Source organism: Camponotus floridanus, unplaced genomic scaffold, assembly GCF_003227725.1.
Source record: "Camponotus floridanus strain SB8 unplaced genomic scaffold, Cflo_v7.5 scaffold6, whole genome shotgun sequence".
Lineage (NCBI taxonomy): Eukaryota > Metazoa > Arthropoda > Insecta > Hymenoptera > Formicidae > Camponotus > Camponotus floridanus.
In genome coordinates, this window is record NW_020229769.1 from 3,227,568 (window position 1) to 3,254,808 (window position 27,241).

At 34.3% G+C, this 27,241-nt stretch overlaps 6 protein-coding genes across 9 annotated transcripts; 2 read left to right on the forward strand and 4 right to left on the reverse strand.

Annotated features, from left to right (window-relative positions):
* Nucleotides 1-817: 817 nt before the first annotated feature.
* Nucleotides 818-13,546, reverse strand: LOC105253348 (ran-binding protein 9). 4 transcript variants are annotated; one of them, XM_011261326.3, is made up of 9 exons: nucleotides 13,255-13,546; nucleotides 7,411-7,766; nucleotides 6,682-6,869; nucleotides 6,323-6,435; nucleotides 5,678-6,106; nucleotides 5,122-5,439; nucleotides 4,813-4,996; nucleotides 4,477-4,507; nucleotides 818-4,295 (listed from the first exon to the last, which is right to left on the reverse strand). In XM_011261326.3, the coding sequence occupies exons 1-7, from the start codon at nucleotides 13,460-13,462 to the stop codon at nucleotides 4,863-4,865; spliced, it is 1,746 nt and encodes a 581-aa protein (XP_011259628.1). In that variant the 5' UTR covers nucleotides 13,463-13,546; the 3' UTR covers nucleotides 818-4,295; nucleotides 4,477-4,507; nucleotides 4,813-4,862. The 4 variants fall into 4 exon arrangements, with proteins under 4 accessions (XP_011259628.1, XP_011259627.1, XP_011259626.1 ...); XM_011261325.3 differs by having other exon boundaries at nucleotides 818-4,329; XM_011261324.3 differs by lacking the exon at nucleotides 4,477-4,507.
* An 840-nt stretch (nucleotides 13,547-14,386) lies between these two features.
* LOC105253349 (RNA transcription, translation and transport factor protein) lies at nucleotides 14,387-16,041 on the forward strand. The gene is made up of 4 exons (XM_011261329.3): nucleotides 14,387-14,599; nucleotides 15,037-15,258; nucleotides 15,353-15,451; nucleotides 15,536-16,041. The coding sequence occupies exons 1-4, from the start codon at nucleotides 14,539-14,541 to the stop codon at nucleotides 15,901-15,903; spliced, it is 750 nt and encodes a 249-aa protein (XP_011259631.1). The 5' UTR covers nucleotides 14,387-14,538; the 3' UTR covers nucleotides 15,904-16,041.
* A 2,623-nt stretch (nucleotides 16,042-18,664) lies between these two features.
* On the reverse strand, nucleotides 18,665-20,365 carry LOC105253350 (AN1-type zinc finger protein 2A). Its single transcript, XM_011261330.3, has 2 exons — nucleotides 20,030-20,365; nucleotides 18,665-19,684 (listed from the first exon to the last, which is right to left on the reverse strand). Exon 2 carries the CDS (start codon nucleotides 19,630-19,632, stop codon nucleotides 19,000-19,002), a length of 633 nt encoding a protein of 210 aa, XP_011259632.1. The 5' UTR covers nucleotides 19,633-19,684; nucleotides 20,030-20,365; the 3' UTR covers nucleotides 18,665-18,999.
* A 421-nt stretch (nucleotides 20,366-20,786) lies between these two features.
* On the reverse strand, nucleotides 20,787-25,291 carry LOC105253352 (tetratricopeptide repeat protein 30A). Its single transcript, XM_011261333.3, has 9 exons — nucleotides 24,978-25,291; nucleotides 24,691-24,756; nucleotides 24,238-24,576; nucleotides 24,047-24,182; nucleotides 23,803-23,967; nucleotides 23,452-23,720; nucleotides 21,491-21,898; nucleotides 21,029-21,413; nucleotides 20,787-20,950 (listed from the first exon to the last, which is right to left on the reverse strand). Exons 1-9 carry the CDS (start codon nucleotides 25,041-25,043, stop codon nucleotides 20,808-20,810), a joined length of 1,977 nt encoding a protein of 658 aa, XP_011259635.1. The 5' UTR covers nucleotides 25,044-25,291; the 3' UTR covers nucleotides 20,787-20,807.
* Nucleotides 21,691-23,422, forward strand: LOC105253351 (nucleolar protein of 40 kDa-like). Its single transcript, XM_011261332.3, has 3 exons — nucleotides 21,691-21,806; nucleotides 22,376-22,550; nucleotides 22,634-23,422. Exons 2-3 carry the CDS (start codon nucleotides 22,434-22,436, stop codon nucleotides 23,297-23,299), a joined length of 783 nt encoding a protein of 260 aa, XP_011259634.1. The 5' UTR covers nucleotides 21,691-21,806; nucleotides 22,376-22,433; the 3' UTR covers nucleotides 23,300-23,422.
* A 73-nt stretch (nucleotides 25,292-25,364) lies between the features above and the next one.
* LOC105253353 lies at nucleotides 25,365-26,570 on the reverse strand. The gene is made up of 4 exons (XM_011261334.3): nucleotides 26,436-26,570; nucleotides 25,973-26,054; nucleotides 25,770-25,888; nucleotides 25,365-25,690 (listed from the first exon to the last, which is right to left on the reverse strand). The coding sequence occupies exons 2-4, from the start codon at nucleotides 25,974-25,976 to the stop codon at nucleotides 25,466-25,468; spliced, it is 348 nt and encodes a 115-aa protein (XP_011259636.1). The 5' UTR covers nucleotides 25,977-26,054; nucleotides 26,436-26,570; the 3' UTR covers nucleotides 25,365-25,465.
* Between the last annotated feature and the right edge of the window lie 671 nt (nucleotides 26,571-27,241).

Here is a 27,241-nt window from a genome sequence, read left to right on the forward strand (position 1 = left end):
TCGCTGATAGCGTAAATAGTATTGAATATAATTGCGGATTAAAAATGCTGATTACACAATAAAATTGTACGACACATCTTCTTCAGATTCGTATTCCGCGCACAGACATCATACGATACTCCCGATCGGAATTCCTGGCTAGTAAATCGATTGCTTTATCTTAATTGCACATGGTTCGAAGCAGGGACCAAACGTCGTCAAACTGTCAAATCGAACAGCTGATAATCCGCCATCCCTCGTGTCTCGTTTAAGCGAGGAAAAAAAAAATATAAATATTGCCAATCAAGCGTTCGAAAGCTTCAATCTTCGATCGTTTCGAGATCACGAATCGATGATAACACCACGTGCTCTTGTCAGCTCGACTCGTCGTCGAGATTACATCGACTTCGATCCCTGTTTAGAAAACGCCGTGCCGTCAAATTGCTCGCGTATGTTGTTTACTTTGCACTTATTTACATGTACATCGTGTATGTCTCTTATACACTCGAGAATTTCTTGAAAATTCTGTCTGGATCGTTTGCCACAGTAATCGGAATCGAAAGCTCATAGCCGATACACCTTCGTGCTTCGAAGCTCGCCGCGATTGCCGAGGATTCGCATGTTTTGAAAGCTTCGTGGAAAAAAAAAAAAAGAAAATATAACGGACGTTCAGTTGCTGATAAGAGAACGAAAAAGAAACAGATGCACGGTAGAGCATCATCGCTGTTTGCAGAACGTCGTACGTTGCTTTTATTACTTATAATATCTCGCAGTTTCCTCTCTTCTATTCTCTCACGTTATTACAAAGTATTGCTAAAAACATGTCAACAGTATGAACTTTCGATTTAGTTTCTTGCTTTCTTGCTTTTTATTCACAATACAGAGTGTTTCGCAGGGGAACGCAGATCCGCTCTCACCTGAATCACCCTGTACACGTTTCCTACGCGGAAAACTTATATAGCGACGACAGAGTGTTAATGTGATTCTACTAACATGTCACGATTTCGTTACACACACGACGCCACACAGCTCATTTAATATAACTACATCGTACACGTATAAAAATAACATTTCTATTGTTAAAATATGTTTCAACGTACTCAGAGCGTGTTAGAAACAACTAATTCGATGGCCGTCGCCACTGTGTATTTGCCCGTCTTCTTAAAATTGGATTCAAGAGAGAGATATTTGATCTCTCGTACATAAACTACAATTATATTTCGTCATATATAAAAAAAGCATATAGTATATAGATATATATATGTGTAGTTTTTTTTTTTTACTGGTGTGCATATCACACGCACGCGCGCACGTATGTAACACAAGAGTACTGCGAGACGTGAATATTGACTTTTCTTTCATACGAAAATGCGAAACTAAGAGTAACTAAGTACTATAATCGCTATAATCGAACTGTTACATGCGTTACAAATCCCATGCAGCACAGACCAGTGTTGTTACATTGCAGCAATATTGCTGCAATGTAGCAACAATGGTCTTTGCTGCATGGGAATACTTCGTGCCTATATAAATGAATCGAACGATAACACTTGTAACTGTCGTATCCGAATATGAGATGCATCTTTCTCTCAATTCCTTGAGAAATGTAAAGCTACTCTCTCTAAAATACACACCTAGCTTCATAAAATTACATGCGATCTTCGTGATAGTATAAAGACACAAATATATATTCGCATGTGTATAATATATTCCTGTGGGACACTCTCTCTCTCTCTCTCTCTCTCTCTCTTACGGAAAAAATAGCGTTACCCGTTTTTACGTCTTCAGAAAATAGATCTCCCGGATAAAGATTAATCACCGTAGTATAAAAATACGCGATTTGATTTGCCATGATATATATCTCCCCATCAATGTACGAGAACAAAAACACCCTCGAGATTGACTAGAATATCGTTGACGTTACCGGAAATCATGCGCGTGCGTGCGTGTGCGAGCGCGTTTAAAGTGCGAGTAGTCCCTCAAAGTTAAAGGTAAAAGCGAAAAAGTGTGTTTACTGCTTCTCTACTTAAACGGATCACCTTCTGTATACGCTAGTTACAGTTTTGTGCACGAATCGCTTGAGTGAGAGGATCACGAGGAGAAATCTCTCTTCCGAGTGAACATTTACTATCTTTCGACGATCGACGTGGTTGGTGCATACTCTACACACGCATGTGCATCATCGTGCTGTCATTACGAGAACGGAGGAAGGTAGTCGTTCCCCCTGCTTCTCTCATCGCGAACGTACGCGATGCGGGAATACAATGCGACGCGGTTTTCCTCGGCGCGCTAGGCTGATGAATCTTGGAGACGAGGAGAGAAACGAAAGCAGGTGTATACGATGCGTATGAAACATATGCGTAAATGCACGTATATACATGTTCGCGCGAATCGAACCAAGACGCAAATAAAGTTACGTTAGATAGGCACAAATATATATGTATATATTACAATGTATCTTTTATTACCTAAAATATATATGCATTTTGAAAGTATCATGTCGAAAGACTTAGAAGGCAGGCTAGGGGCAAAACGACATTCGGGAGCCAATCACCGGAAGGGCGCAAACGAAAATGTGCCCAGGGACAAGAACGACGATCTACCGAGCACATCTCATGATTCGGCTAAATTGTTGTCGTACCGCGCCGGCGAATGTGAACCGATGTACAAGAATGAGCGGGTTTTCATCAATTTTTGTTGCGCCGGTCGCGTCAACAAAACGGAAACTTTAACAAATCTCGAAGTAACAATGACGATTATTCCCGAAATCAAATTTCCGATCAGCTTAACAATAGGTGAATTTACACAAAACAATATCCTGGCGGGATAATCGCGATAACAACAACATGTGCGACGAAACGAAATAATTTATCAAACCATGTTTGCCAAATCCATGCTGTATTCGCACATATTCGTATTTTAGCTCTACCTATAGTACACAAAACAATAACACTAAAAATCATTTGATTCGGGTAATTCTATTTTAATTAATATGATTTTTTTTCGTGTATATATAGTAAATTATTGTATTTAAACGCACGCCTAGCTGCATACGATTTTCTTATTTGTGATTTTTCTTCTCTCTCTCTCTCTCTCTCTCTCTCATTTTTTTTACTCTTTAATAATATATAATATAATAATATACTATGTCGCATATAAAAAACAATTACTTAGTGTAGAGTACAAGATCGCTCCTTAGTTAAGTTTACAAGTTTTTTTGTTTTTCGCAACTATTTATATAAACGTAAGATGTCGTCCATCTCTAAAATGAACATGCTTCCGCCGCTCCCAGAATAATTAGAAAACTGAATTACAAAAAGAAATCGTCGCGCCGATTCGTCAAAATGAAGCAAGTAATATTTTATCGTTACGATGTACAAAAGTTAAGTTAAAAAATTGTGAAGCCAACGCGAATGCGTAAAATTAACACGGCTAAATTTTTCTCAAGCGAACGAGACACAATATACATATAATATATCGCGTTCTACTTGTTATTCCCCTTCATTATCCAAATTTGCTAATGCATCTAATGAGGTTGAATGTCGGATTGATTTTTCATTATTGAATATACTTTAATACAGACAACCCGCATTTAAATGCAAATAAATTTGAGATTACGCGTTACCCTCGTACGCCGCAAGGTACGCGAGTTAATTTCCACTTGATGGCGATAAGGACGATGTTTCTCACAGAAATGTCACACTTTACACACGGATTGACTTTAATTGTACAATCCGTTTTATCGGTAACATGTGTTATTCGTCGTATTGCACAATACTTGCGACTACTAAACTAACGACGCGCGATTTATCGCGATTTGGGATATTCACATGGCAACGCGAAATCCGACATTGTCGCGCGAACGTTGGGGTAACGCGCGATTAAACAACCGAGAGGTCGCGAACCAAGATAAACCGTTGTCGGATAAAAAACAAAAGAAAGTACAAAGGGGAGAAAAATAAAGGAGGATACAGAAAATCATATAAATAGTCACAACAATGTCAAAAACGCGATGTAGTCGGCGGCAATATAGCCGATCGCCGGGAACGGGGGATCAGCATCATCGTGAACTGCCGTTTCTCGCTCTTGGTCGGCGTAGTAATCCCAAAGTGACCGTTCATCCCCGATTTAAGCTACAAATTGATGAGGTGTCATTTTTGTTGGCAGGTCTGAGCGTTCATCTTGCATGTTCGTGTCTGTGGTGTGAGATCGAGCCAAGGCACCGACGAATCCGGCTGCTCTAGCTGAAGAGGCACGCGACATCGCGATGTTGCTGCGTTAACAGAACAATCTGCTCCACGTTGCGCCTCCGCATCCTACAAGATTTCCTCGCTAAGTACTTTTTGCAATCTTGGGACAGTTTGCATGCATATCATACATAGCGAGAAAGAGAGAGACAGAAAAAAAGACACCCGTCAAACGTAGTAATAATGATTGGATCAGCGCGCTTGAAACCGAAACAATTTTCAAAATGGTACGTTCCTGAGCACTTCCTACCTTAATCTTTCTTTGTATGGAGTTTCCATACCTAGATAAAAAGGAAAATCCGCGTTATTTACCTAGAAGAGAGTTCACACTCCTTAAACATTTTATTTCTAACAACCATCCTAAGAAATTATCTGCGATAGATTTTGCGATTTTTTTACAAATCAATTTAAAGCTCATTATGTCGAGAATAAAATTCGCGTTATTTTTTTTTATCTCCTTTAAAGATGATTGAATCTTAACTGTTCGTGTCTTACATGTTTCATTTTACGGAAACAAATTTCTAGGAAAAAATTTTCCGATAAATTAATCGTTTCACGAACGCGAATAGAAATGAATGTTACTTACCATACTCGCGCTGGTAGAAGAGACGAACGTGGTAGCAGACGTAGGCACCGTCAATATTGGATAATATTATCTACTACTGCAAATCCGCAAGCCCCTAAATTGGCAGTCGACATCGCGCGGACAAGGTCTCTCGTGTGGGATGCCGCGACTTCCAATGGTGGCCGGCGGGGTAAATTACTAGATTCTATTGATCATAACAATCCAAATTTCTATCTCATTTTAGCTCAATAATTGAATAAATATAAAAAAAAATTGAAAAAAAGAAACATGCTATTTCTTTTTCATATCATTGCGAAAATTTACTCTTACCGAGAAGAGCAGAATTCAGCCTTTGGCAGACTGTTTCCCTCTCTTGCGGGTTGAGTTGCCAGCCAACAGGGGAATTCCACGGATTGGAATATGCCAATAGGCTGAAAGCGTCCTGCAACATCTTTTTATTGCTGTCGTTCTTTCCATACTGTTGTCTTAGGTGCATCGATTGTGAATACAATTGTCTGCCAAATTCCAACATCTTCTCGATTGCCTGTTTGTTTCCGCCACACAATTGCTTCTTGTTACTTTTACTTGGCGTACTATCAGTAATGTTGCTGTTCTGCTGCTGATTTTGATTGGCACTATTGTCGATTTCTGTAAATAGGTATGTTTGTTTATAAGAATAGTACATTTTACATTTGTTCAAAATAGCTAATAGCATTTCTTACGTAAAAATAATTACATATTGATTTAATTAACTCGCTTCCTTTTACTTCCGTCTATTACATAAATTCTATAAGATACTGATATAAACATTTTATCTAGAAAAAAACAGTCTATCTCGTCTACGTAAATTATTCATATCACAACATTAACTACATTGAGATCTCACCCATATCTACATCTTCCCCATTTTGACACTTGTACCCATTCGATCCCAGATTACCATTCTGATACCCGTTACTGTTCTTGATACCATTCACAGCATTGACCCCGCTCTCCTCCATGTCTACGTCATCCTCTATCTGACCGTTGACGAACTGCGGGCCGCTGGTGCCGTTCATCGCGTTACTGATATTCATCTCTTCCACGGTACCGGTCGCAGATTTCACATACGCTTTGGTCGATTGTATCACACTGGTTTGGTTTGGATTGCCATTCGGACAGACCTCCGAGTCACTGCCGTTCACCATTTCCACGAATTGGCGGCACTTGAGCGCGAACAGCAGATTCGGATCCCGATCAAGCAAACCGGGATATAACCGATTAGTTACATCTATCGCCTCGCCGACGCGACCGGATAATACCAGCTTTATAATCCCTACAAATCATCATTGAAATATAATAAAGGTGACAATATAGATTTAATAACAAAATTGCCAGTCTTTATACTAAAAATTTTTTAAAAATAAAGGAGAAAATTATATAAGATTTTAATCAATTTTAATAAAGTCTTTTTATATCTTTCTGTTTTTTAGTTCTTCAAAAAAAGCGGCAACCTTTCGAATGAGCAATCATGAAGCGAGCCAACACTTACTTTGTCGATTTTTAATGGAGCTGTAGTCCTCCTCGAACACCTGACCCGTGCTGCTGGCGAATGCCTCGGCGCTGTCGAGGTACCCATGATGGACGAGATACGTACACACCATTCTGTCGAATTCGTACAGAGTACTTCATTACTCTCGAAAATATTGTAAACATTGGTCCATTGGCGATTTTTTCCCGCTAACTGCCTCGATTTATCCGCGCAAGCGTTTTTGAGAGGAACTCTCGCAAATCAAGGAGGATCTTAACGGGCAATAATGACAAACGAAGAAGGAGGAAAAATAATCACGAAGAAGAATAGTAGAAAATCACGCACCCGGTCCCCGCCTCGCTTTCTGGTTGGATATGTACCTGTGAAGGATTGCCTGCCACTGGCCCTGGCCATGGTCTGGCGTGGGATAGTTTATGATCTGTAATCTCGTCCGTACACGCAGTTCGTTGATCATGTCCCCGATGTCGAAGACAAACGGCAACTGTCCAAAGTTGGCATCCACTACCTCGCCTGGAGTCTGCAGACCGACCGTTGGAAAGAGATTGGTCTGCGAAAACGAATTGCATTTAAATAAAACATTAAATATTTTAGCTAAAGTTTAGGTCTATCGTATTCGATCGTATTGAATTTAATTATGTGATTTCTGAATAATAAATTTCAAAATTTTATCATTTAGATTAGAAAAAAAAACTGAAGCACTTGTTTGTCGTAAAAACTTAAAATCAATTATCAGTTTTTTTCATTTTATCATTTAGATTAGAAAAAAAACTGAAGCACTTGTTTGTCGTAAAAACTTAAAATCAATTATCAGTTTTTTTCTCGATATGAAAAGGTAATTATGATTAATTATTAAATTATTATGGATATTATTATTAATTATTATTGAATTATTAAATTATTATTGATTTATATCATACATTACTGGGATTAATAAGATTAGATAAGACAATATGCGAAAGAGGGATTGCATTTTCTCCTAATATTTCTTCATTAATATCGCTTCTCTTGGTCTCTTACGCATGTCTAGACTTTTTAGAATGTAATACAATCTGTTACAGTGTTATTAATTGACACAGAGAATGGCTTACGGGGAGGTCCGTAAAAGCGATGCCCAAATGATGACCATTTTTCGTGTAGAAGGCGGTGTTGTCGACAAGATTAACGCCGCAACCGATCACGTCACCGGTGGTGAAGGTCGGCCCGTAAGGTTGCCCGGTGCCACTTGAGCAGAAACTGTGACCGTCGTCACCGTGATAACCGTATGAGTGCTTGTCCCATCCTGGTAGTCTATTTACATTGACGTCGCGCGCCGAGAGGCCAATGCCCATGTAACCGTCCCGTCCCTTGCTCACGATCTTCACCTCGAAATAATACAAGCCGCAGGCAGCCGGTATTGCATGCGTTGTGCGAACGCTGGCAGCGTCTTTGTGAGTTTTGCCGTAACCTGGGGAAAAAACCGATGGCCCTTTATAGGAATCCGACAATTATAGGTCATACAGAGAGATTACAAGTTGCAAATAAAAACGTATGAACGTTAAAAGTGGTGAAACAGGAACGCAATTTAAACGGGACGTATCTGTCACTTGAGATTAAAACCGAGGTCACATCATCACATCAGGTGGTTTAGAGATGCAAGGACAAACACTATGCGTTCGAATGTATCTTTTCCACCTACACGTCCAATTGTTTTTCTGCTGGACTCTGGATGAACATGATTATCAGAACGTATACGGAAATACGGAAAAGATTTCAAGGATAGTTACGTTATTGAAGATACATTGCATAACTAATTTCTGTACCATATATTTCCTCTGCGTTAATCAATTCTCATCATCTGCGAGAAATAGATAGAAATACTTATTTATTTATTTTATAATTTAAATATGTATATTTCGTGTTTTACTAATTTCAAGATTATCTATTCCAGGAGAAATTCAGGTCAAGTCTCGGAAAGGAAAATTTCTCCAGTTCACTTATTATGTCACTCACTGCGAGGCAAGTTTGGTCGAGCAAGGGTAGCTAGTCTTCGTGTCGAGAAATGGATAGAAATATTTATTTATTTATTTAATAATTTAAATATATATATTTCGTGTTTTACTAATTTCAAGATTATCTATTTCAGGAGAAATTTCAGGTCAAGTCTTGGAAAGGAAAATTTCTCCAGTTCACTTATTATGTCACTCGCTGCGAGACAAGTTTGGTCGAGCAAGGGTAGCTAGTCTTCGTGTCGAGAAATGGATAGAAATATTTATTTATTTATTTAATAATTTAAATATATATATTTCGTGTTTTACTAATTTCAAGATTATCTATTTCAGGAGAAATTTCAGGTCAAGTCTTGGAAAGGAAAATTTCTCCAGTTCACTTATTATGTCACTCGCTGCGAGGCAAGTTTGGTCAAGCGAGGGTAGCCAGTCTTTGTGTCGAGAAAGAGATATGCGAGAACCTATGGGCTCCTTCTCGAGATACGCTATGCGCCTTGGACACGATGCGAAATATTGATTTCGAGTAAGTCGCATAGTGTCACGCGGAAGAACGCGCGATCTAGAGACGCCCAGATTATTATATACAAGTGAAATGCGACCAAGCACTTGCTTTCACGCCGTCGTAACTTGAAACGCGAGCGATGTATTTTTGGTGCATAACATCGCAACACACGGTGGCGATGAAGAACGCGCGCTTCAGGAAGCGACTTTCGCGCGCCCGAAATAAGAAATTTTAATGCAAAATCATTTCTTCGACTTGCCTTGTATAGGTAATAAAATATCACATAATTGCGCGAAAATTCCCATGTAAATACGTGCTCTTTCTATAGAATTTGACGCCAATTTATCATAACGTTGGGAGAAGAGAGGAGGATTCATTTATCCTGAACCTGATCTTTCTGTTTTCCTGAAATCTTTTATTCAATTTTAAATGTCTCGATTCGCGTGATCCGAATAAAATGATTGGGTGAGAGCAAGCTTGCTATGAAGAAAAAAATTAATAAACCTACTGCATGAAGTTAAAGCACAAATTGATCCGTGGAAATACACGATTTAGCAGAGATGTAAGTAGGTCATTAGGTCAGCGCGCGGGATATCGATGCAATGTTACAAGCTTTATCTGCCGATCTGTGATCTACGAGTTTGTATATTATGCGCATGCCCCGCCCTTGTACAATGTAATATACCGTATCTAATATACCGTATCTCCATATTCCATCGGGCATCATTTATGTAACTTTCGGGTATTTTCATGAGATTTATATTTTTGCGAAAACTCTGTGTGAAATCGCTGCACAAACTGCAGTGGAACTGTTGTAAGCAATTGTGCGTTTGATGTAATATTAGCCCACAGGGATATCCGGTTTATTCCAAAATAGTTAGAGAGGAAATCGGATATTTGAATATATCGACAGCCTTTCCGTAAACAACTCCGATAAAATGAAAAAATGTACTAGTTTCGTAGAATCTAAAATTGTGAAACATGCTGTCGTCTTTCGTCTGACGTATTTCTTCGATTCGCTAGGACTCTCAACCGACATGAATTTTTTAGATAAAAAGCATCATTTTATCGAATCAAAGTACGCGAACAGGCTTTTACACTTTACATATATCTTCGCGAAAGAAATTATTGTGATAAATTATCGTCAAATAATGACACGATATTAAACAGTAAATTATTTCAGATGTAATGAAAACCCTCAAGTAGTATTTAACTTTGAACAATTTTATTTACAGAAAATTTATTTATAGAAAGAGCCACGGGAAATTATCCTCGATTTAACTTTAATTACAAGGACTTTAATAATTATTGCGTTTCATAAAAGTGATAATCGGCAGCTCATAAATCTCAAAGATTCGCAAGATACGGGAAAGATCAAGATACTCATGTTTACGAAAATCGAATGTGATTAAGTGCAAGTGCAAGGAAAATACAAGAACAGTTAAGGGCTAACGGTATAGATGCATGGGTGGGCGACCGTTTTCTCAGACACTCCTAACTTAATCCAAGGAATATCACGTGCATCTGACAATGAGCCACGCTTCGTAAACGATACAGATGCATCGGCAAATCTGCTCAAGACGCGGCTGATTTCTTACACCGCGTTTCGACTCGAAATCGTTATCGTGGACTTGCGCGTGAACAGGAGAGGCTCGAGACTCGCAATCAACGATCGGACAATTTAATCGGAATCGCAAAGAGCAACCGCGACTCTCGAACACGTCACATTTTGCGATTATCGCGATATGTAAAATTCTCGCACCTTACAGAGTGCTTCAAGATTACTTGTTTAATTAATAATTTCAAATTTTTAGGTTTTTATTTATTTAAAAAAAATCAAGGTATCAATAACCTGCGAATTACCAAGTTTGAAAGATGAAATAACAAATATATAATGATAAATAAATTCGTAATAAAATAATAATTCATAATATTCGTAATAAAATAATAATTCATAATAAAGCTAGATAGATATCTAAAAATGTACGTATATAAATTATAAATGTAAATATGAATGTAAAGTATAAATAAAATATTTCAATCCTTCAACTAATTGTAAATAGAATTTAATAGGGGGGGGGGGAGGAGATCCTGAAGATTACAACTACTGAAATATTTACGGGCAAATTGGAACGATCTGAAACGAATGCTACATAGACTCCGTGGAAGAGACAACGATCGAAGTTAAATTAAAGAGGATTCACCAGCAACGGATATTATCGACGCGCAGCATAGCTAAAGTCGAGTGTACGCGTGTATTATGCCTCATCATGTCTGCCACGTATCACGATATCTTATTTCATGCTTTCCATTCATAAATAGTTGCAATTTTAACGGTCATCGCGATTAATAATATCATAATATAATTCATAATTCATAACATTCTAATGTATTTATCATACGCGGCAAAAAATGGAATATATTTGTATTCTAATGAACCGCACATATAAATGATGTTCTTAATATTTATCTCTGCTATATGGTTGTATAAGATACATGTACACACGTGTATATATGTGTGCGTGTAATTTAAAATTATACATACCATGTATATGTATGTATGCACAATAGACAAATCTTATTCTGTGGTCACTAACATTTAACATTTTATATTTTATTCAATGTTGAAAATTTAAATTTGAACAATGTTGTGTGAATATTTATATTAGATAATAAAAATCCGTGATCATTACATTTTATGCACTACATTACGTATCAGTATAAAATTGTCATATACGTATAATAATAGCGCCCTCAAAGATGCTTTTTTTTTTTAAATAAAAAAAAATATCATTGGCATCTCGTTCTTTCTCTCTCTCACAATAATAATTAATGAATAACAGACGCGACGATTTTTATTTGCATCTTTTACTCTGCTTTCTCTCGACACAACCTTCCTGTCTCGTCATGGATCGAGGAAAAATAATATTTTCGTTCGCTACGCAAGACACATCACGCTCGTCGAGCGTGAACGCTTATCCGAAGCAGATATATAATGCACATTTATGTTTTAAATACACGTTGTACGTTTCTCATTTCATGCATAAATGCAGTAAAGGAACACGGGAGATAAATGCTCGCGGTATTGTCAATACCGCAGTGTCGAGTCGTCATTGTCGTCATTATGCAACCCGGAACTTACGAAAGGTTCGGGATACACTCTGTACTCTGAGGGTAGAAAGAGAAAAAAAGAATGGACCGCAATTTTGCGGCTTTTATTCTTTACCGATACAAGGAAATCTTCATAACAAAGACAACGGAAAGAATATCATTAAGCGGAATTTTTGCGAGATTTAAGTGTTAAATAAACGTGCCTCCCATTTAAAGATATACGGAAATTTTTATATCAAATTTTAATGACAGACTCCTCGATGAATTTATAACAGATATTTTTGGCGGTAATTAAAATGGAAAAATAACGGCTTTTTCTTTTCCACCATCAAATACATCAATGAAATCTGTTCGATAACCTCCTCGTCATTCATCCTCCTTCAGTAGATTCCTTAATGAATTTATCCATACCTTAATTAATTTAATTATAATTGGAAAATGCTTTTTGTTTATTTATTCCTTTCGCTAAAATTTAAAATCCGACTTGTATGAATTCGTTATCCATTTTTCGTGAATTTGTCGAAAGGAATTTAACTTAAAAACGCGCTAACTTACCGAAGCTAATGAAAGTGGGACACCCTGTATATATCAGTAAACTGACATGCATGGGAATTTGAAACGCCAAAAATTTCTGCTTCAACAAAGAACCTCGAACACAAGAGTCGACTTGACGCGCGAGGTCGAGTCCACATATCAGTCCATGTTCGTACGACGTAGCTGTCATTGACATTGTGCGTGTCGTGTGTATATATGTATATATATGTACGTGTATGCGTCCTCTCTCTCTTTCCCTTCCTCCTCTCTCCCTCCCTCTCTCTCTCACCGTATATCTTTGTCTCATTCGATCTCCTTCTTTCTAGGTTTTTTCCCTACCAGACGCACCAGCGGGAATCGAAGAGCGTCCCGATTTCACCAGGCTGGATCTCGCCAGGATCAACCTCGGAAAACGGACGCGACATCGAGCATCGTCGTCGTCGTACGCGACTCGACGCCGTCGACGTCGACGTCGACGATGACGCCCCGCGTAGAGAGAGTAGCAGCCCGAACGTGCCGGGGGACTGGTTGGCCGATCAGCTGATTCCTTTGTTTAGGTCGCTGACACACACGCGAAAAAGTGCCCTGCCATTTTCAATCGATACTCCGTCCCTGCCCCGGGAGCAGCCCCGATCGCTGCCGCGGCCGCGGACACGAGGACCCGGGACCCGGGGATCCCGTTGACAGGCTCGCGGGCCGATCGCGCGGAATCCGCGCACGAAGGCGTAAACGCATCGCGGGGGGACACGCATCGCCTGCCGCGGAGAGATCGCGCGCGCGTACACGGGCTATCCACGTACCTTTGTAGTGAACGCGGAGATTATTTTGCGACAGGCCTATGTAGTTGTACTTGTCCCTCGTGCTCCAGGAGCGCGGCAGCGGCGTCTCCTCCTCGTTCACCATCGGGTAGAGCAGCTTCAGTCGATCCACGGGCTCGCTCTGCCCCGAATTCCTTCGCCCAGGTTCCATAACACTCCGTTCATCGCTGGTGGCGGCCATCATTGTCATCCGCTGCCCCACTCTCTCGCTCTGCTCGGCCTGCCTGTGTGCGATCCTGGACTGCGAATGCCGTCGCGCACGTCGCACGCGCAACTCGCACTCTCGTGACGACACGCGAGAGCCCGAACGAGGAATGAACCGAGACGCGCGTGCCACTCGCTCGCGCGATGCTCGCCCCTGCCTCCTCCCCGACCTCTCTTCCCATTGGTCCGCTTCGCACGAGCCTCCTGGTCGGCGGCCAATCGCGTCGAGAGCGCCATATTGTTGCGTCCCTCGTATCAAGCGCGTGATTGGTCGATTTTGTTTTAATTCATGTGTATTATACAAGTGCTTCGAAACGAGCCTTTATGATCAGGATTGTGAAAATATATTTTCTGTCCTACTTAACTGCGCTGTCACACTTTCTGCATTCGAGATAGTTATGTTATCAGGTATCGAAGGAGAAAAAAAGGAGATTAAGATCGAGAGTAAATGTATAAGAGAGATTCTATATTTTTTTCAAGAGAATAGATTTTTCACGATATAGTGAGTTCGAGCTTGGCAAACCCGAGATATCCGAACTTAGTTTTGATAAGAGGGCCACCCATAAATCTCCTAAAGAATTTAAATAGAAAATAATACATATTTCGGACAATGTCTATTTTAAATATGAATTTGAGTCACTGAATAGGCTTCACTATCACCTTTTTATCCATAATACGGTGTTATTATCATTTTTTTTCATCTACACGCAGCATAAAAGATATAAAAAGGTTTAATTTATGCTTCTTTATGGATCTAAAATTTCTAAATATACATATTGCATATATTACATAAAAACGAAAGAAAGAAGTATGTACATTTAAATCTCAAAGAGAGAGAGAGAGAAAGAGAGGAATCTATGATCGATTATCACGCATCTGAACATCGATTGGTCGAATTTTTAAACAGCTGTTTCCGTCAAGAAGCAGTGCAGTATATATATGTATATGATTCTTTCGGAATCATCTGGAACCATCCGAAATAAACTTTATTTTCCACGACTTTTGTACATCACGTTAAAAATTATTATTTTCTAGAAAAGTAGTCTCTTGTGCATAATTAATATGTTCGAAAGAAAATTGAAAGCCCTTGGTTATATGGAATGGGATAAAGTTAACGGAAACAGTAAGTGATTTTTGACATGCATAACCTGATATCTTGAATTTTGCTCAATATAACTTTTAAAGTGAAAAGGAGTTAAAAAAATGAAAAAAGAAGAAAAACATTCCGAATTTTACATACATGTTAATTTAAAAGCCAAATGTTTGCTTCACAAATTATATATGTTGCATCATTTATCTTATGATTTCTAATATCGTTTCATATTTCATTTTGCATCTTAATCGAGTGATTAAATATTGATATATTATAAAGAATATTATAAAGAATATTATAAAGAATATTGCGATTATTATAATTATTTTCAATCATTGCAAAAAAATATATACAAATTATATTTGTCTTTCTGTAAATAATTTATGATGTAATAGACAGTACCTAGTAAAAATGTAGCAATATGATAAAAATATATATCATTATTACTAATTATTCAAATATTTTAGATACTCAGCACTTTAGAAAAGTAATTTTATGGCTGGAAGATCAAAAGATACGTCATTATAAAATAGAGGATCGTAAACAATTAAGGAACATTACATCCCCAGAATGGCCCAACGTTTTTGAGAAATATTGTAATGACGTCAAGTGTCCAATAACAAAGAATGAAGCTGGCCAATTAGAATGGTTCATAGGGTACGCTATTTGGCTTGAATTTGGAGATGATTGTAAGTATTTGAAGATTTAATTAATTTTAAAGATTAATTAATCAGTCTTTAAGTATCAATAGTTAGATTGATAGAAAATGTGTACAATTTATAGGTAAAAAATATCAACAAATTGTAGGAAGTAAAGCAAAGGTTAAGAATGAAGTAAAAATACCTAATATCAAGTCCACAAATCCTTTAGATAACTTAGATTGTGAGTAAACCACAATTTACAATATCTTATGTAAGATCATTAATAAGAAAAAATTCTAACTTTTGTTTTTCTTTTTATTCTTAGTCGATAATGATGCTTTCACAACCGGAGTCAATTCAATAGCAAAATTACTAAAAGTACCAAAACATTCTGATCATCTTGTTACATTACAAGCATGTAGCAAACTCGTGTGTAATAAATTGAACGCGGATGCGATTAAGCAATCTAATAATGTCGTATCTGTCAAGGGTAAACCCCTAACAGCAATGACTATAGTACCCAGTTTCAATATGGGTGATATAATGCTAGATAATGCTGCCAAAGGCCTTTCTTTGCTATATATACAGGATCTCAGGAATCTCCAAACGAAGATTAACGAAACGATAGTCGCTGTACAAAATATAACGGCTAATCCGAAAACAGACACTAAATTAGGAAAAGTTGGCAAATGAACTATTCGTGTACATAATATTTTAGAACAGCATGTGTTTAATATAAAATTAAACAAAGAATATGGAATATATCAAATCTCGAAAATATTTACATTTGAAATCTCGAAAATAACATGAAATTATTAAACACGCTATAAAATGAAATATTTATCAAAATAGGATAAGATAAATGTTAATTTATTTTTACTTTGTTAGTTTGTGCCAAGTAATATATCGATTTTGTAAAAAAATACAACGTATATCATTCGTCACATTTCTCACATTTACAAAATCGATATTTTATACATGTAAGCATAGATGTAAACTTTTGCTATTATAACAAAATACTCAGCTCTTGTATAAAGAAAAGTTATCTTACTAACTTATTTATATACAAGCAAGTAGACTGAGAATATTGGAAAATAAATTATTGCATCACATTACAATACATAAGTAATAAATATTTGTAAGTTTAATTCTGTTAGTTTATTTAATAATAATTGGTGAAAAAAATTGTGTTAAATTTTATAATATAAAAATTATTTTATTCTCTACATTATTATAGTAATATTCAACTAATTTATATTTATTAGAAATATGTCTTTTGAAAGAATAAAATAAATTTTTACTTCATATATAACATATATGTCGAATGTAAATTATTTAAACTAATTAGCTGAAAATAAATTTAGTTTTTGTAATATTTCTATTATTTCCTTCAAACTGATTTATATTAATACATATGTATAGTATTTTAATTCGATAGTAACGAAAATCTTGAGAATATCAGAGCAAAAGAAAAAACTGCCTCCTATCATAGTAATGAAAATCTTGAGAATATCAGAGCAAAAGAAAAAAACTGCCTCCTATTAAACGTTTCACTGATAAGATCTATTGTATATGTATGAATATTTTTTAATAGAATATGTATCTTGATTTGAAAAAAAAATTGTTGGAAAAGTTCGCATTTTTATGATAAAATTCTATAGCAAATTGAATAAAATCTGATAAAAAATAGAAAGATTATAAATTGTAAACTAATATCAATGAGTTTTTATAAATGTCTTTACATATGTTTGTTCATTTTTGACATTACTTGCTTGCCAGCTTCTCCCTTTTATTATTCATTTCACTATGTTATAATATTAGAGAATCCATTAAATGTAAATTACTATAATATGTATAAGAAGATATGTGAATACATTGGAATGTATATAATAAATTATCTCCTTATTCGAATTTTTTAAAAGATTTATCAGAAATACTGAAAAACAGTTGATAAGTTAAAGAACTCTTACAAAAAGACATTAATATGTTATAAGTAAAGTAAAATTATGAATGGTAAGAAAGTAATTTATTTCCCTTTAAAATATAATAATAATGATTTTGGAGAAAAAGATAATAAATATTCCTTTTTTTTTTACTTTTCAGTATTTCTGATGTCATAGGCGAGTACAATATAACAATATAACAAACTTTGAAATAGTACAAAAGCATATTTCTATCTATATAAATATTTACATATTATCAAGAATTATATATTTTCGAGTTTTTTAATATTACAAAAAGCATATATTATTCATCGGTAAATTTAAATATGTAGTTGTAGCAAACATGCATCTGATATAAAGCTACATTAATTGTCAATGCATTTATATGTATCATAAGATATTTGTCGATATATTTGTTTATTGTAATTATTTAAAAATTTATATCTCATATGTATATAATTTGATATTTTTAAAAAGAAGGTGTTTATTGTATACACATCTAATGGAATTAAATAATCCAAAGAACTGAATTGTATATATATTGTAAAATTATGTATATTTATAAAAATATGATAATTATCACAGAATTTTTATGAATATCAATTTTCTTAATATCAATGTAATATTTTGAATACATACATCCATATTTATCCTTTTTTTTTGTAGCAGTGTATTGTGAAGAATTTATATAAGCTTGTGAAATTATGTATGTCAAAAATGTAACTTCTATGTTGAGTCTTTGCTTAAGTTATGATATATATATGAACACCCTTAAATATTATACAATGCACGCGATTTCTTTCTGCCATCACAGTTTTTGATATTGCAAGAAGAAATCAATGTGTATTTTTTTATATTTTGTTAAAATTGATAAGAAGCACCTTGTACAATGATAATAATGATAATTATAATAATAATTATTATTATGTAATTTTCACACACGATAATTAATAATTGACGATTTTATTTGAGGACAATATATTAAAACTATTAAATCTGAATATACATTTTTGTATCAATGAAAATCTATACAATAACTACTGTTTGGAAATAGTTTTTTAAATCAAGTTGATTACAAATATTAATCTGCATAAATTTAAAAATTATTTCTATGCTTATATTTATTATTAAAATGAACAGACTTCTTGTGAGCGCATATTCTAATGTAGATTATTCTTCATCTACTAAGGCACTCTAGATTGAAGCTTTATCGTGTAATATATCATCAGATTGATAGTTCGGCAGAGTATATTTTCTGGCTACAAGCCAAAGAATTTATAATTTTAATTAATTTAAATGTGATGACATTTATGATTTATGGAAAAATATATTAAATTATGAATAAATTTATATCCTCGCAACTTAAAATTTTACATAATATCTATAAAAGAAATATTTTAATTGTTGTGTGTATTATGTATATATGTATATATAGTTTAAATATTTCAAAATACAATATATTAGATATATACTCATCTTAGATAATATCTCATTTGAATTTTTTTATAAATTTTAACTTTACAAAATTTCGAATTTTACTATGAACTCTCACAAAATGCTGTAGTACAATGTGCTTAACTAGGTGAGCAATTTTATAAATATGTTGTAATTTCTATATATATATACTACATGATAACAGCTTATAGAGGTAACAAAGTCGTTACATCTATAATGATATATAATAGCTCAAAAATGAATGCAGCAAAGAATATAATCATTTAAATTTAGAACTTTTGTTGTTTGTGTACATTGAATAAAAGTAAATTATATGTATGTTTATATAAATTAACGATATTTCAGGAAACAAATATTTTTTCTATAATAATATAAAATAATTTATAAATAGTTAAGAAAGTCTACATCTATCTCTGTTTCCAGAAGGCACTGGTTGTAATACTCTTCTGCTTCTTTCTTCATCCTCTAGGGAAGCTTGGAGAGCTCTAGCTAGTGCTTCATCCTCGCTCAATGTTCCTTGAAGACTTCGAAACGAATGTGAATTGCTGTTGCTGCTATTTTGTGATATTGTCGTTTGAGATTTTTTGTTTAGTGCTTCCAACCTACGTAGTCTCAATGCTTCTTCTGCTCCGATGCAAGCGTGATCGGTGGGATGCCTGTGCTTTAAACAAAAATTTGCACCACATTCGCTGCACTTCACTGGTACCATTTCTTTGACCTTGCATCCTTTTGAAGAACATTTATTGGAAAATATTTTTCTTTGATTTTCTCTACAGTCATTATCTATGTGTAATCCTACAGCCAAATCAGGTGGATCACCACGTTTTATCGATATAGGAACATTGCACAATGGACATACAGGAACCTGCACATCCTTCTTGTACGCACTAGGACAGCCATGACTTGCATATGATATATGATCTGTGCAAAAAATTGCCGCACAGGCATCACACTTTAATGGTAAGAAATCCAAACGATTACATGTGCTCTCAGAACAATGTTCTCCCAAATTTGGAAACTCCATTTTAATCGTGTTATAATGTTATGAAAAGCTACTATTGACAATCTGGAGATTTCTGCAAAAATAATTTTAATAAAATCAAAATAATTATCGTTTTTATAATGAGTCATATGCATAATCTCTTTAAAAATGAAAATATTTTACTAACAATAAGCAATTTAAATGGTTGATCCTATTCACATCAATAACAATTTCTATTTTAAATCAACAAGCTTTTCCTAATCAACAAAATGGATTTGAACATTTTATTAGGCTACATTGTTTTAAAATATACACATTCTTTGATGCAATAAAATTAGTTTTGCCATCGATCAAAATTTCGAAAAGAGTATTATAAATGTAATTACAAAAAACGCGAAGAAATAACGCAATTAGCGTAATTAATATTGTAATAACGTACCTTGACTCAGCCAAAATGAAAAATTACGATGACAGGTGCCGTATAAGTTTCCTTTTCTTCTTCTTACATTCAATACAGATCTTTAAAAGCGTTCGTGAGAAAATGTCGTACAGATTTTACAACTCGACGTTGCTAGAAAACACGAGTAATAATTTCGTCAGACTTTTCGCGATATCAAAAGAATATAATCTCGCAATTCCACGCGATGATCTACGTGTCATACACTAATGAGGCAGACACGTGTATTCCCTTTATATACTCTTGCGCGGCGATAAAAACCGATGACCAACGATGATTGACGATTTTCGGACCTACACTCTTCGGAGGAAAGTATATCTCAAGAATATTATCAAAGTACAGATATAAGAGATATCGAACGTGGTGCTATATCACGAAACCACGACGGTTGCGCGTTTTGCGCGGAGGCGCGAATGAATTAATACTAGCCGCCAAATTTAAATCTGACGTTTGGCATGCCGCGCCAAACGTCAGATGAAAATCACATATAATCAAGTATATTAATATTACAAAAATAATAATATTATAGGTGCAAATGTTGTTGAATCACAATTACAATTAAATTAATGTGTATTTAATATATTATTTAATATATATTATAAACAATTATGAATTTAATGTATTATGCAATAACTTGGAAAAATAAAATGAAATATTATTTGACAGAGGCAAAATATATAATATTTACACACACATATATATATATATATATATATATATATATATTGATATATACACATATAGATATTTTTTTATACATCTAAGATATTTGTAATTTCAGGAATAACGCTTTCAGGTATCGCGCCTCGTAAACGACCGTCCGTTTGCCTTGAGGTGAAACATTGAGCATGTCTTGTATATCAAACGGCTGATCTATTACTGTCATTATGTCTTTACCGTAAACTGAAATTTCATTGAGTAAAAATGAGTATATAAATTATGCGAATACCATTTCGAATACAAAATGTATGTACAATATACCTTCGCAATGTTCTAAAAATTGGATGCATTCTTGCAATGTAGAATCTTTCAGGACCACTAGCTGTTTCGCCAGTTGCTCCAGGAGCGACAAGAAGCATCTCTTCGCGTAGAACCAGGTGTCGGTGCCGAGTTTTTTATTGTACGGCTCCAGACTCTTCATTACACGAGATATGCCGAATTCGTAATTTCCCTTAGAGCAGTATAGCGTTCCAATTACCAGATTTACGATGCACAAATGAAAGAGTTTCTTATCCTGATCCTCAAACGACACCGCCTCTTCCTCCTTCTCAATCTTCTTCATCAGTTCCTCGGCCTCCGCGTTTTGCGAAGTCATGATATAGCTGACGCATAAATTTGCGAGAACTATGGCGCTTACATCTAAAATCTGACAAAAGAGGCATGCAAATGAGAAATTGAAAATCGAGAAAGACTCGACGGAATTGTATTTACATATTTTCGTACATTGTCGAATCTTTTTTTGACAATCGGTTCGTAAAAACGTGTCGCATCCTTGAACTTATTCTCCTGCATGAAAAGTGTATGTGCTACATTTAATTTCCATATGTCATTCTCGTTACAGAACTCGACGCTCTTTTTAAAGATCTTCTCCACTTGAGTGTAATTCTCTAAATCCCAATAAATTTTCGCTTGTGCCATCAAGACGGGAACGTATCTGTCCAAGGCTTCCTCGTAGTCGTTGACGGCCTTCTTGACAGCATTATCGTCGTGATTCAATCTCGCTTCCTGAACCTGCTTAGTCGCTTTACGCAATGCTTCTGTATGTTTATTAGCGAGATCGTCGAATTTGCGATACGCTTCCTCTGGCGAAGTTTGTTGTGTTATTAGTGCATCCAGAAAATCGTACAAGTACTGAAAATAATTTCAAGAAAATTATCTCTTTCACAGATACTTTAAATAAAAAATTTTTCATATATATAACAAGTAGAGAAAATATAATCTTTCAACCGGATATAGATTTGAAAATTCTTTGATTCTTTATTTTTACAAAATATGATTTTTTTATAAATAATGAATATATATGTATGATTTTCTACAAATATTTACACAAGTTAGAAAAATATTTATTAAATAATTGTTTATATTTATTAATATTTATTAAATAATTTTATTGTTTGTTAAATTTAAATTTAATTTTTTAAACATTAAAAAATATTTTATTATATATTAAATTTTTTTATTAAATTATTTCGTTAATAAATAATAAATAATGTTTAGTATATAAAAATTTTTAATATATCAGTGATGTTGGGGATGTGGCACATGATGTTGATGTTACGGTCCTGCGTTTGTTGTCAGAAACTTAACCTGTATTTTTTTTCTTGCCAGAAGATGTATCGGTCGTGACGAAGAGTAATATAATAATATTGCTTCAGTGAACAACGATATGACGAAGTGCGAATTGAATCAAATATTTCTGGGCGAAGTTGCGTCCATTCAAAATTATGGAGCTTTTGTCAGAATACCGGGTACCCCGCAACAAGGTTTAATACATCGGTCACAGGTATTATTAGATTCAAATATATATGTTAAATATTAATATTTCGACGGTAACGTAACGCATTGATATCTATGCAATTCTGTCAGGTAAGCTCGGCTCATGTCGACAATGTTGCAGACGTTTTGCAAAAGGGCGAACGAGTCTGGTGTAAAGTGATCTCTGTAGCAGAGGATGGCAAGATAGGGCTGTCTATGAAACATGTAAATCAAGGAAATGGCATGGATTTAGATCCTAATGGTGTGGAGTTACAAAGGGACCTACAACGGCGAAAAACTCCAGGAATGGTTCAGCGTAAAGCTATACAGTTGGAAGCAGTACTCAATACCACATGCTCAAAGTGTGGGACAAGAGGACACTTGTCCAAAGATTGTTTCATGTCTCCTGATGGAAAAAAATATGAATTGATTCCAGAAGTTGAGGAAGAAATTGTTCCCTCACATCCAGTCGAGGAGAAGGTGGAGAAAAAGGAAGAGAAGAAGCATAAATTGAAAAAGAAAAAGAAAAAGTCCAAGAAGAGTAAACAATCTACCAATGACTGTGACATGGAAGATAAAGAGAAAAGTAAGAAGAAGGTAAAAAAATCTTTTAAAGAACGCAAGAAGCATAGAAAAAAACACGACAGCAACTCAAATGATTCCTCCGATAGCTCATCATCCAGTCATGATGTGAAAGCTCATAAACGAAAACACTCAGAGGACTCTGAAACTCATACAAAAAAATACAAATATTCCAAAACCAAGCATCCAGATTAATTGATGTCAAACATTTTTTTCATAGATAAAACTTAATGTGTTCTATGTATATGATAAGCAAATACTGGCATACAAAACACATGAAATGATTATAAGCATTTCATGTTTAAGTTGATATTTAATAAATGATTAATTGTAAAAATTAAACTCACCGGTGTCAAGTATTTGTAAGTTAGATGTACATTTTCAGCTAGAACATCAGCAGCTAGATCATAGTACTGATATTTACAGTATAAAAGTAACAAATTAGCAAAAGTTTCAGGTGGGAATGGATTCTGCTGCAGCAAAAATTGCAATTTTTCAAATCCCTCACTCGGTTTTGTGTCCATATTTATTAATGCTTGATTATGTAAGGTAACAGCATCGAGTTCCTCTTCGGAACGCGGTGGCATATCCGTTAACGCCTCTTTCGCAGCATCGTCTGTAATATTAGTATATAAAGAATAGTATATAAAAGGAGTATCTATTTTTTAAATTAAATTTGCAATAATACATAAAATTACAATTTTGCAATTGATATTCTATAGCAGCTTTCAGATTGAACGCTTCTGTCAGAGCTGTCTCGTGCAGAGTCAGGGTATTTCCGACACTTCGAACTTCGATACCCTCGGTAGTCATTCCCACACTTAGCTCTGGATGTTCTCTTATACCATGCTCGATAATACTAGCTAAAATTTTATTTGAAAATAAGCAAATACAATATTATTTTGTATGGATAAAGAAGATAATGAAGATAAATTCTTGTACCTATATGTTTCAATGATGCTGCATATTCTTTCAGTTTGAAATAACAAAGAGCAACATTGTACGATAGATGAGGTTTAAAACCTGCAATTTCCAATGCATTTGCAAATTTCTTGAGAGCCTGCTCGTATTGCTCCTCCTAAAAGATGCAATTTATATATCTTTATTAATTAAACTCACAGCTATCTATCTACCTTGTACAAAAGACATCCTAGATTGATTTCTGTATCGACATCATCGGCGGGGCACTGATCAACGAGATTCTTCGCAGCTACCATATCTTCCTGCCCATATTTTATAGCTGCCTGTAGTTTCTTTACTTTGAATTCTAAGTTACTTTGATTGATAATACTGGAACAAACTGTCCATGCTTCTTGATACATGCAAGCTTGATGTAATGACTGGGCATAGTAAAGTTTGTATAGATTTTCTTCTGGACATAATTCAACCAGTTTTTCATAACATTGAGCAGCAGCTATAAAATCTTGCGTATAAAAATAACAATGAGCCAGAAGAGATAAGCATGGTCTAGACTGAAAGAACGCTTTATTTCTTTAACAATACTTATGCAAATTGCAAAAAAAAATATATATATATATATATATATATATATATATATATATAATGTTACTGCATAATATACATACTTCAGGATGAGAATCTAAAAGATTTAACAGAACTTTAATACTTTCAGTATATCGCTGTTCTTTTATCTGTAATAAAAAATCGTATTCAGTTACATATTTATTTAATTTCAGATCAAAAGTAATGTTTGTTTTCTTAAAATGTTTCAAAGCTATCGCCACTTTTGTTTAGTAGACTTTTCATTTAATTTGGAGTTACATTTGCTTGATATATTTAATGAAAAATATATATAAATCTTAAATATATATATGCTCTATGTATATAGTGCAACATAGCTGGTGATGGATACCATAGAATAAATTGTTTTCGTGTATTCTCCATCCTTTATATGCACATTTTCTATAAACGTAGACATAGTAAAACACAAAATAAAACCTTTAAGTATTTAGTATTATTCCTTGTTTGACTATGTGAAATATGGCTGTATAAAACACTTATTCGCGCGCATTGTTTTGACACTACACAAGATTTGTTGCCAAGGAAACGACGCGAGATAATATTTCAGTCTTAAATTGCTTATTATTTTTATATTACTTTTATCTCTATTAGAAATTGATGTTTGAATATTTCACGAGATACAAAATTTACTGATAAAATATTTAGTACAGAAAGAATCATTATATAAATTTGTATTATAAAGTACAAAAAAATTATTCCTTTATTCATATTTTCATGATACATTATATGCAATAAAAAAACGAGTGACGACATTTATATGAACTAATATCCAGTTATTTTATGAATTTAAATATAATATTACGATCACAAAAAATATCTTTATTGCCATAATAATTTATTTATATTGCTTAACTTGTCCCTTTTAATCTGATCTAAAACAGCTGTCAAATTATCAATCTTATCTATCATTATTTCCAATTTATGATCTTGTGTCTTTAGCAGTTCAGTTGCTTCGGAAAGATCTTTTTCTAACATTGTGGAGCGTTCATTCGTAAAAAATGGCAAATCTGGAATTTTCATTGGTTTTACAAGAACCTTGGCCATCTGCAACAAAATACACTGATAAAAAAATGTCAAGATAAAGAATATATGATATAATAATATTTCTATAAATAATACTTACACATATCTCGTTAGTAAGTTTGATACAATTCTCTAATTCTTTTGCGCATTGCAGTGGATATCTTTCACGAGCATCACAGACTTCAAATACTGCTTCTTCACATTGTTGCTCGAGATCATCTGAATTCAAGATCAAGGAAATCATAATCAGACAAAATCATCTTCAATTTCGACATAATAAGGCGCAGTGTAAAACACACTTACCCATTTCTGAATATACAACTGTCTTTACACTTTATTATTTTATATTTGTGAAATAATATGGTATAATAATAACTTTTATATTCTGAAAAAATAATAAATGTCATAAAAAGAATTTACATACGATAAATAATTTTTTACATGATAAAAGACGCTTAAGTCAGAATGTCAATATGTCAAAGATGTGAAAGATGATTCTTTTTAAATGATATGACGCAACGGCACTTTCCGATTTATCAACTCCATTGAAAAATCGGAATTTAAATTTTTTAGTTTAGCTGGACAAGAATAGAATGAAATGTTTATATGAATATATTTAAAAAAATGAGATCAAAATCGAGAAAAGTGCAGAAGTTCAGCTAAGAGGAACAAAAACCCTTTCTTAGATCGATCATACGATTCGATTTGTTTTGTTGTCAAATACATAAGATTTTCGAGGTGTGATATGTGAATTACGAGAATTTACTTATTAATCGTTGATATCATCCTAATTGGAGCTAATTTCTAGAAGTCGCCGAAATAGAAAACCGTATATTTTTGAATACACTTATCTCACGGACGGTAATTTTCCAATCAAACCGACAGGTTGCCTAAACTGCCTCACCAAAAAAAGTCACGCATGCGCGTAAACGTCCGTCCATACTGCACGCTTGAAGAACGAATAAAATATAGCAAGTATGTGTCGCAATGATATTCGTGTCCAAAAACTTTTTTATAACATAGAGAAGTAACATTACTATTCAATAATATAATTAATGTAAAAAAATTTTAATATATTCATCGTATATCCTGTTTTTTCTTCGAAAAATAAATGCCAATTTGTTTAATCATAATTTAAAACTGACGGTTTGACAGATCTGTTTAAATAATCATATGATTAAAAAGCAAAAGCTGCGTATTATTTATTAAAAATCGACTAACGCGAAAGAAATATACAATTTTGAAAACTTTTTATTCATTAGTCATGAGAAATAAATACCTAGATGCGTAATAACTACATAAACTTTGTATGATAAGGCAGAGAGACGAAATAAAGTTCCGTAAATAATTACCAGAGGCGCAAGCGTTGAGAAGCACATTGCATATCGCCTTGCTCGGTATTAAATAGGATTATCATCCAGATAATAAAAAATAAATTTGCATGATTGCATAAAACATGTATGCATAGCGATATACATTGAGAATTGAATAATCACGAAATTAAAATAAAGTAAAAAAAATTATTATCTGTATATTAAACACATAATTGATTTAACTTTTCCGCGTTCACAA

Excerpts from the sequence above, each read along its gene's own strand:
- LOC105253348 (XM_011261324.3), bottom strand. The coding sequence starts at position 13,462 with ATGACAATGATGGCCGCCACCAGCGATGAACGGAGTGTTATGGAACCT. Across the intron at positions 6,436-6,681 it reads TGGCAGGCAATCCTTCACAG|AATGGTGTGTACGTATCTCG; the intron begins GTACATATCCAA and ends CGAATTCGACAG. Across the intron at positions 4,997-5,121 it reads GCTGAATTCTGCTCTTCTCG|AATCTAGTAATTTACCCCGC; the intron begins GTAAGAGTAAAT and ends TATGATCAATAG.
- LOC105253349 (XM_011261329.3), top strand. The coding sequence starts at position 14,539 with ATGTTCGAAAGAAAATTGAAAGCCCTTGGTTATATGGAATGGGATAAA. Across the intron at positions 14,600-15,036 it reads GGATAAAGTTAACGGAAACA|ATACTCAGCACTTTAGAAAA; the intron begins GTAAGTGATTTT and ends CAAATATTTTAG. Across the intron at positions 15,259-15,352 it reads GCTTGAATTTGGAGATGATT|GTAAAAAATATCAACAAATT; the intron begins GTAAGTATTTGA and ends TACAATTTATAG.
- LOC105253350 (XM_011261330.3), bottom strand. The coding sequence starts at position 19,632 with ATGGAGTTTCCAAATTTGGGAGAACATTGTTCTGAGAGCACATGTAAT.
- LOC105253351 (XM_011261332.3), top strand. The coding sequence starts at position 22,434 with ATGACGAAGTGCGAATTGAATCAAATATTTCTGGGCGAAGTTGCGTCC. Across the intron at positions 22,551-22,633 it reads GTTTAATACATCGGTCACAG|GTAAGCTCGGCTCATGTCGA; the intron begins GTATTATTAGAT and ends CAATTCTGTCAG.
- LOC105253352 (XM_011261333.3), bottom strand. The coding sequence starts at position 25,043 with ATGTCTACGTTTATAGAAAATGTGCATATAAAGGATGGAGAATACACG. Across the intron at positions 23,968-24,046 it reads AGCATCATTGAAACATATAG|CTAGTATTATCGAGCATGGT; the intron begins GTACAAGAATTT and ends ATAAAATTTTAG. Across the intron at positions 21,414-21,490 it reads TCAAAAAAAGATTCGACAAT|ATTTTAGATGTAAGCGCCAT; the intron begins GTACGAAAATAT and ends CTCTTTTGTCAG.
- LOC105253353 (XM_011261334.3), bottom strand. Across the intron at positions 25,691-25,769 it reads AACTTACTAACGAGATATGT|ATGGCCAAGGTTCTTGTAAA; the intron begins GTAAGTATTATT and ends ATTTTGTTGCAG.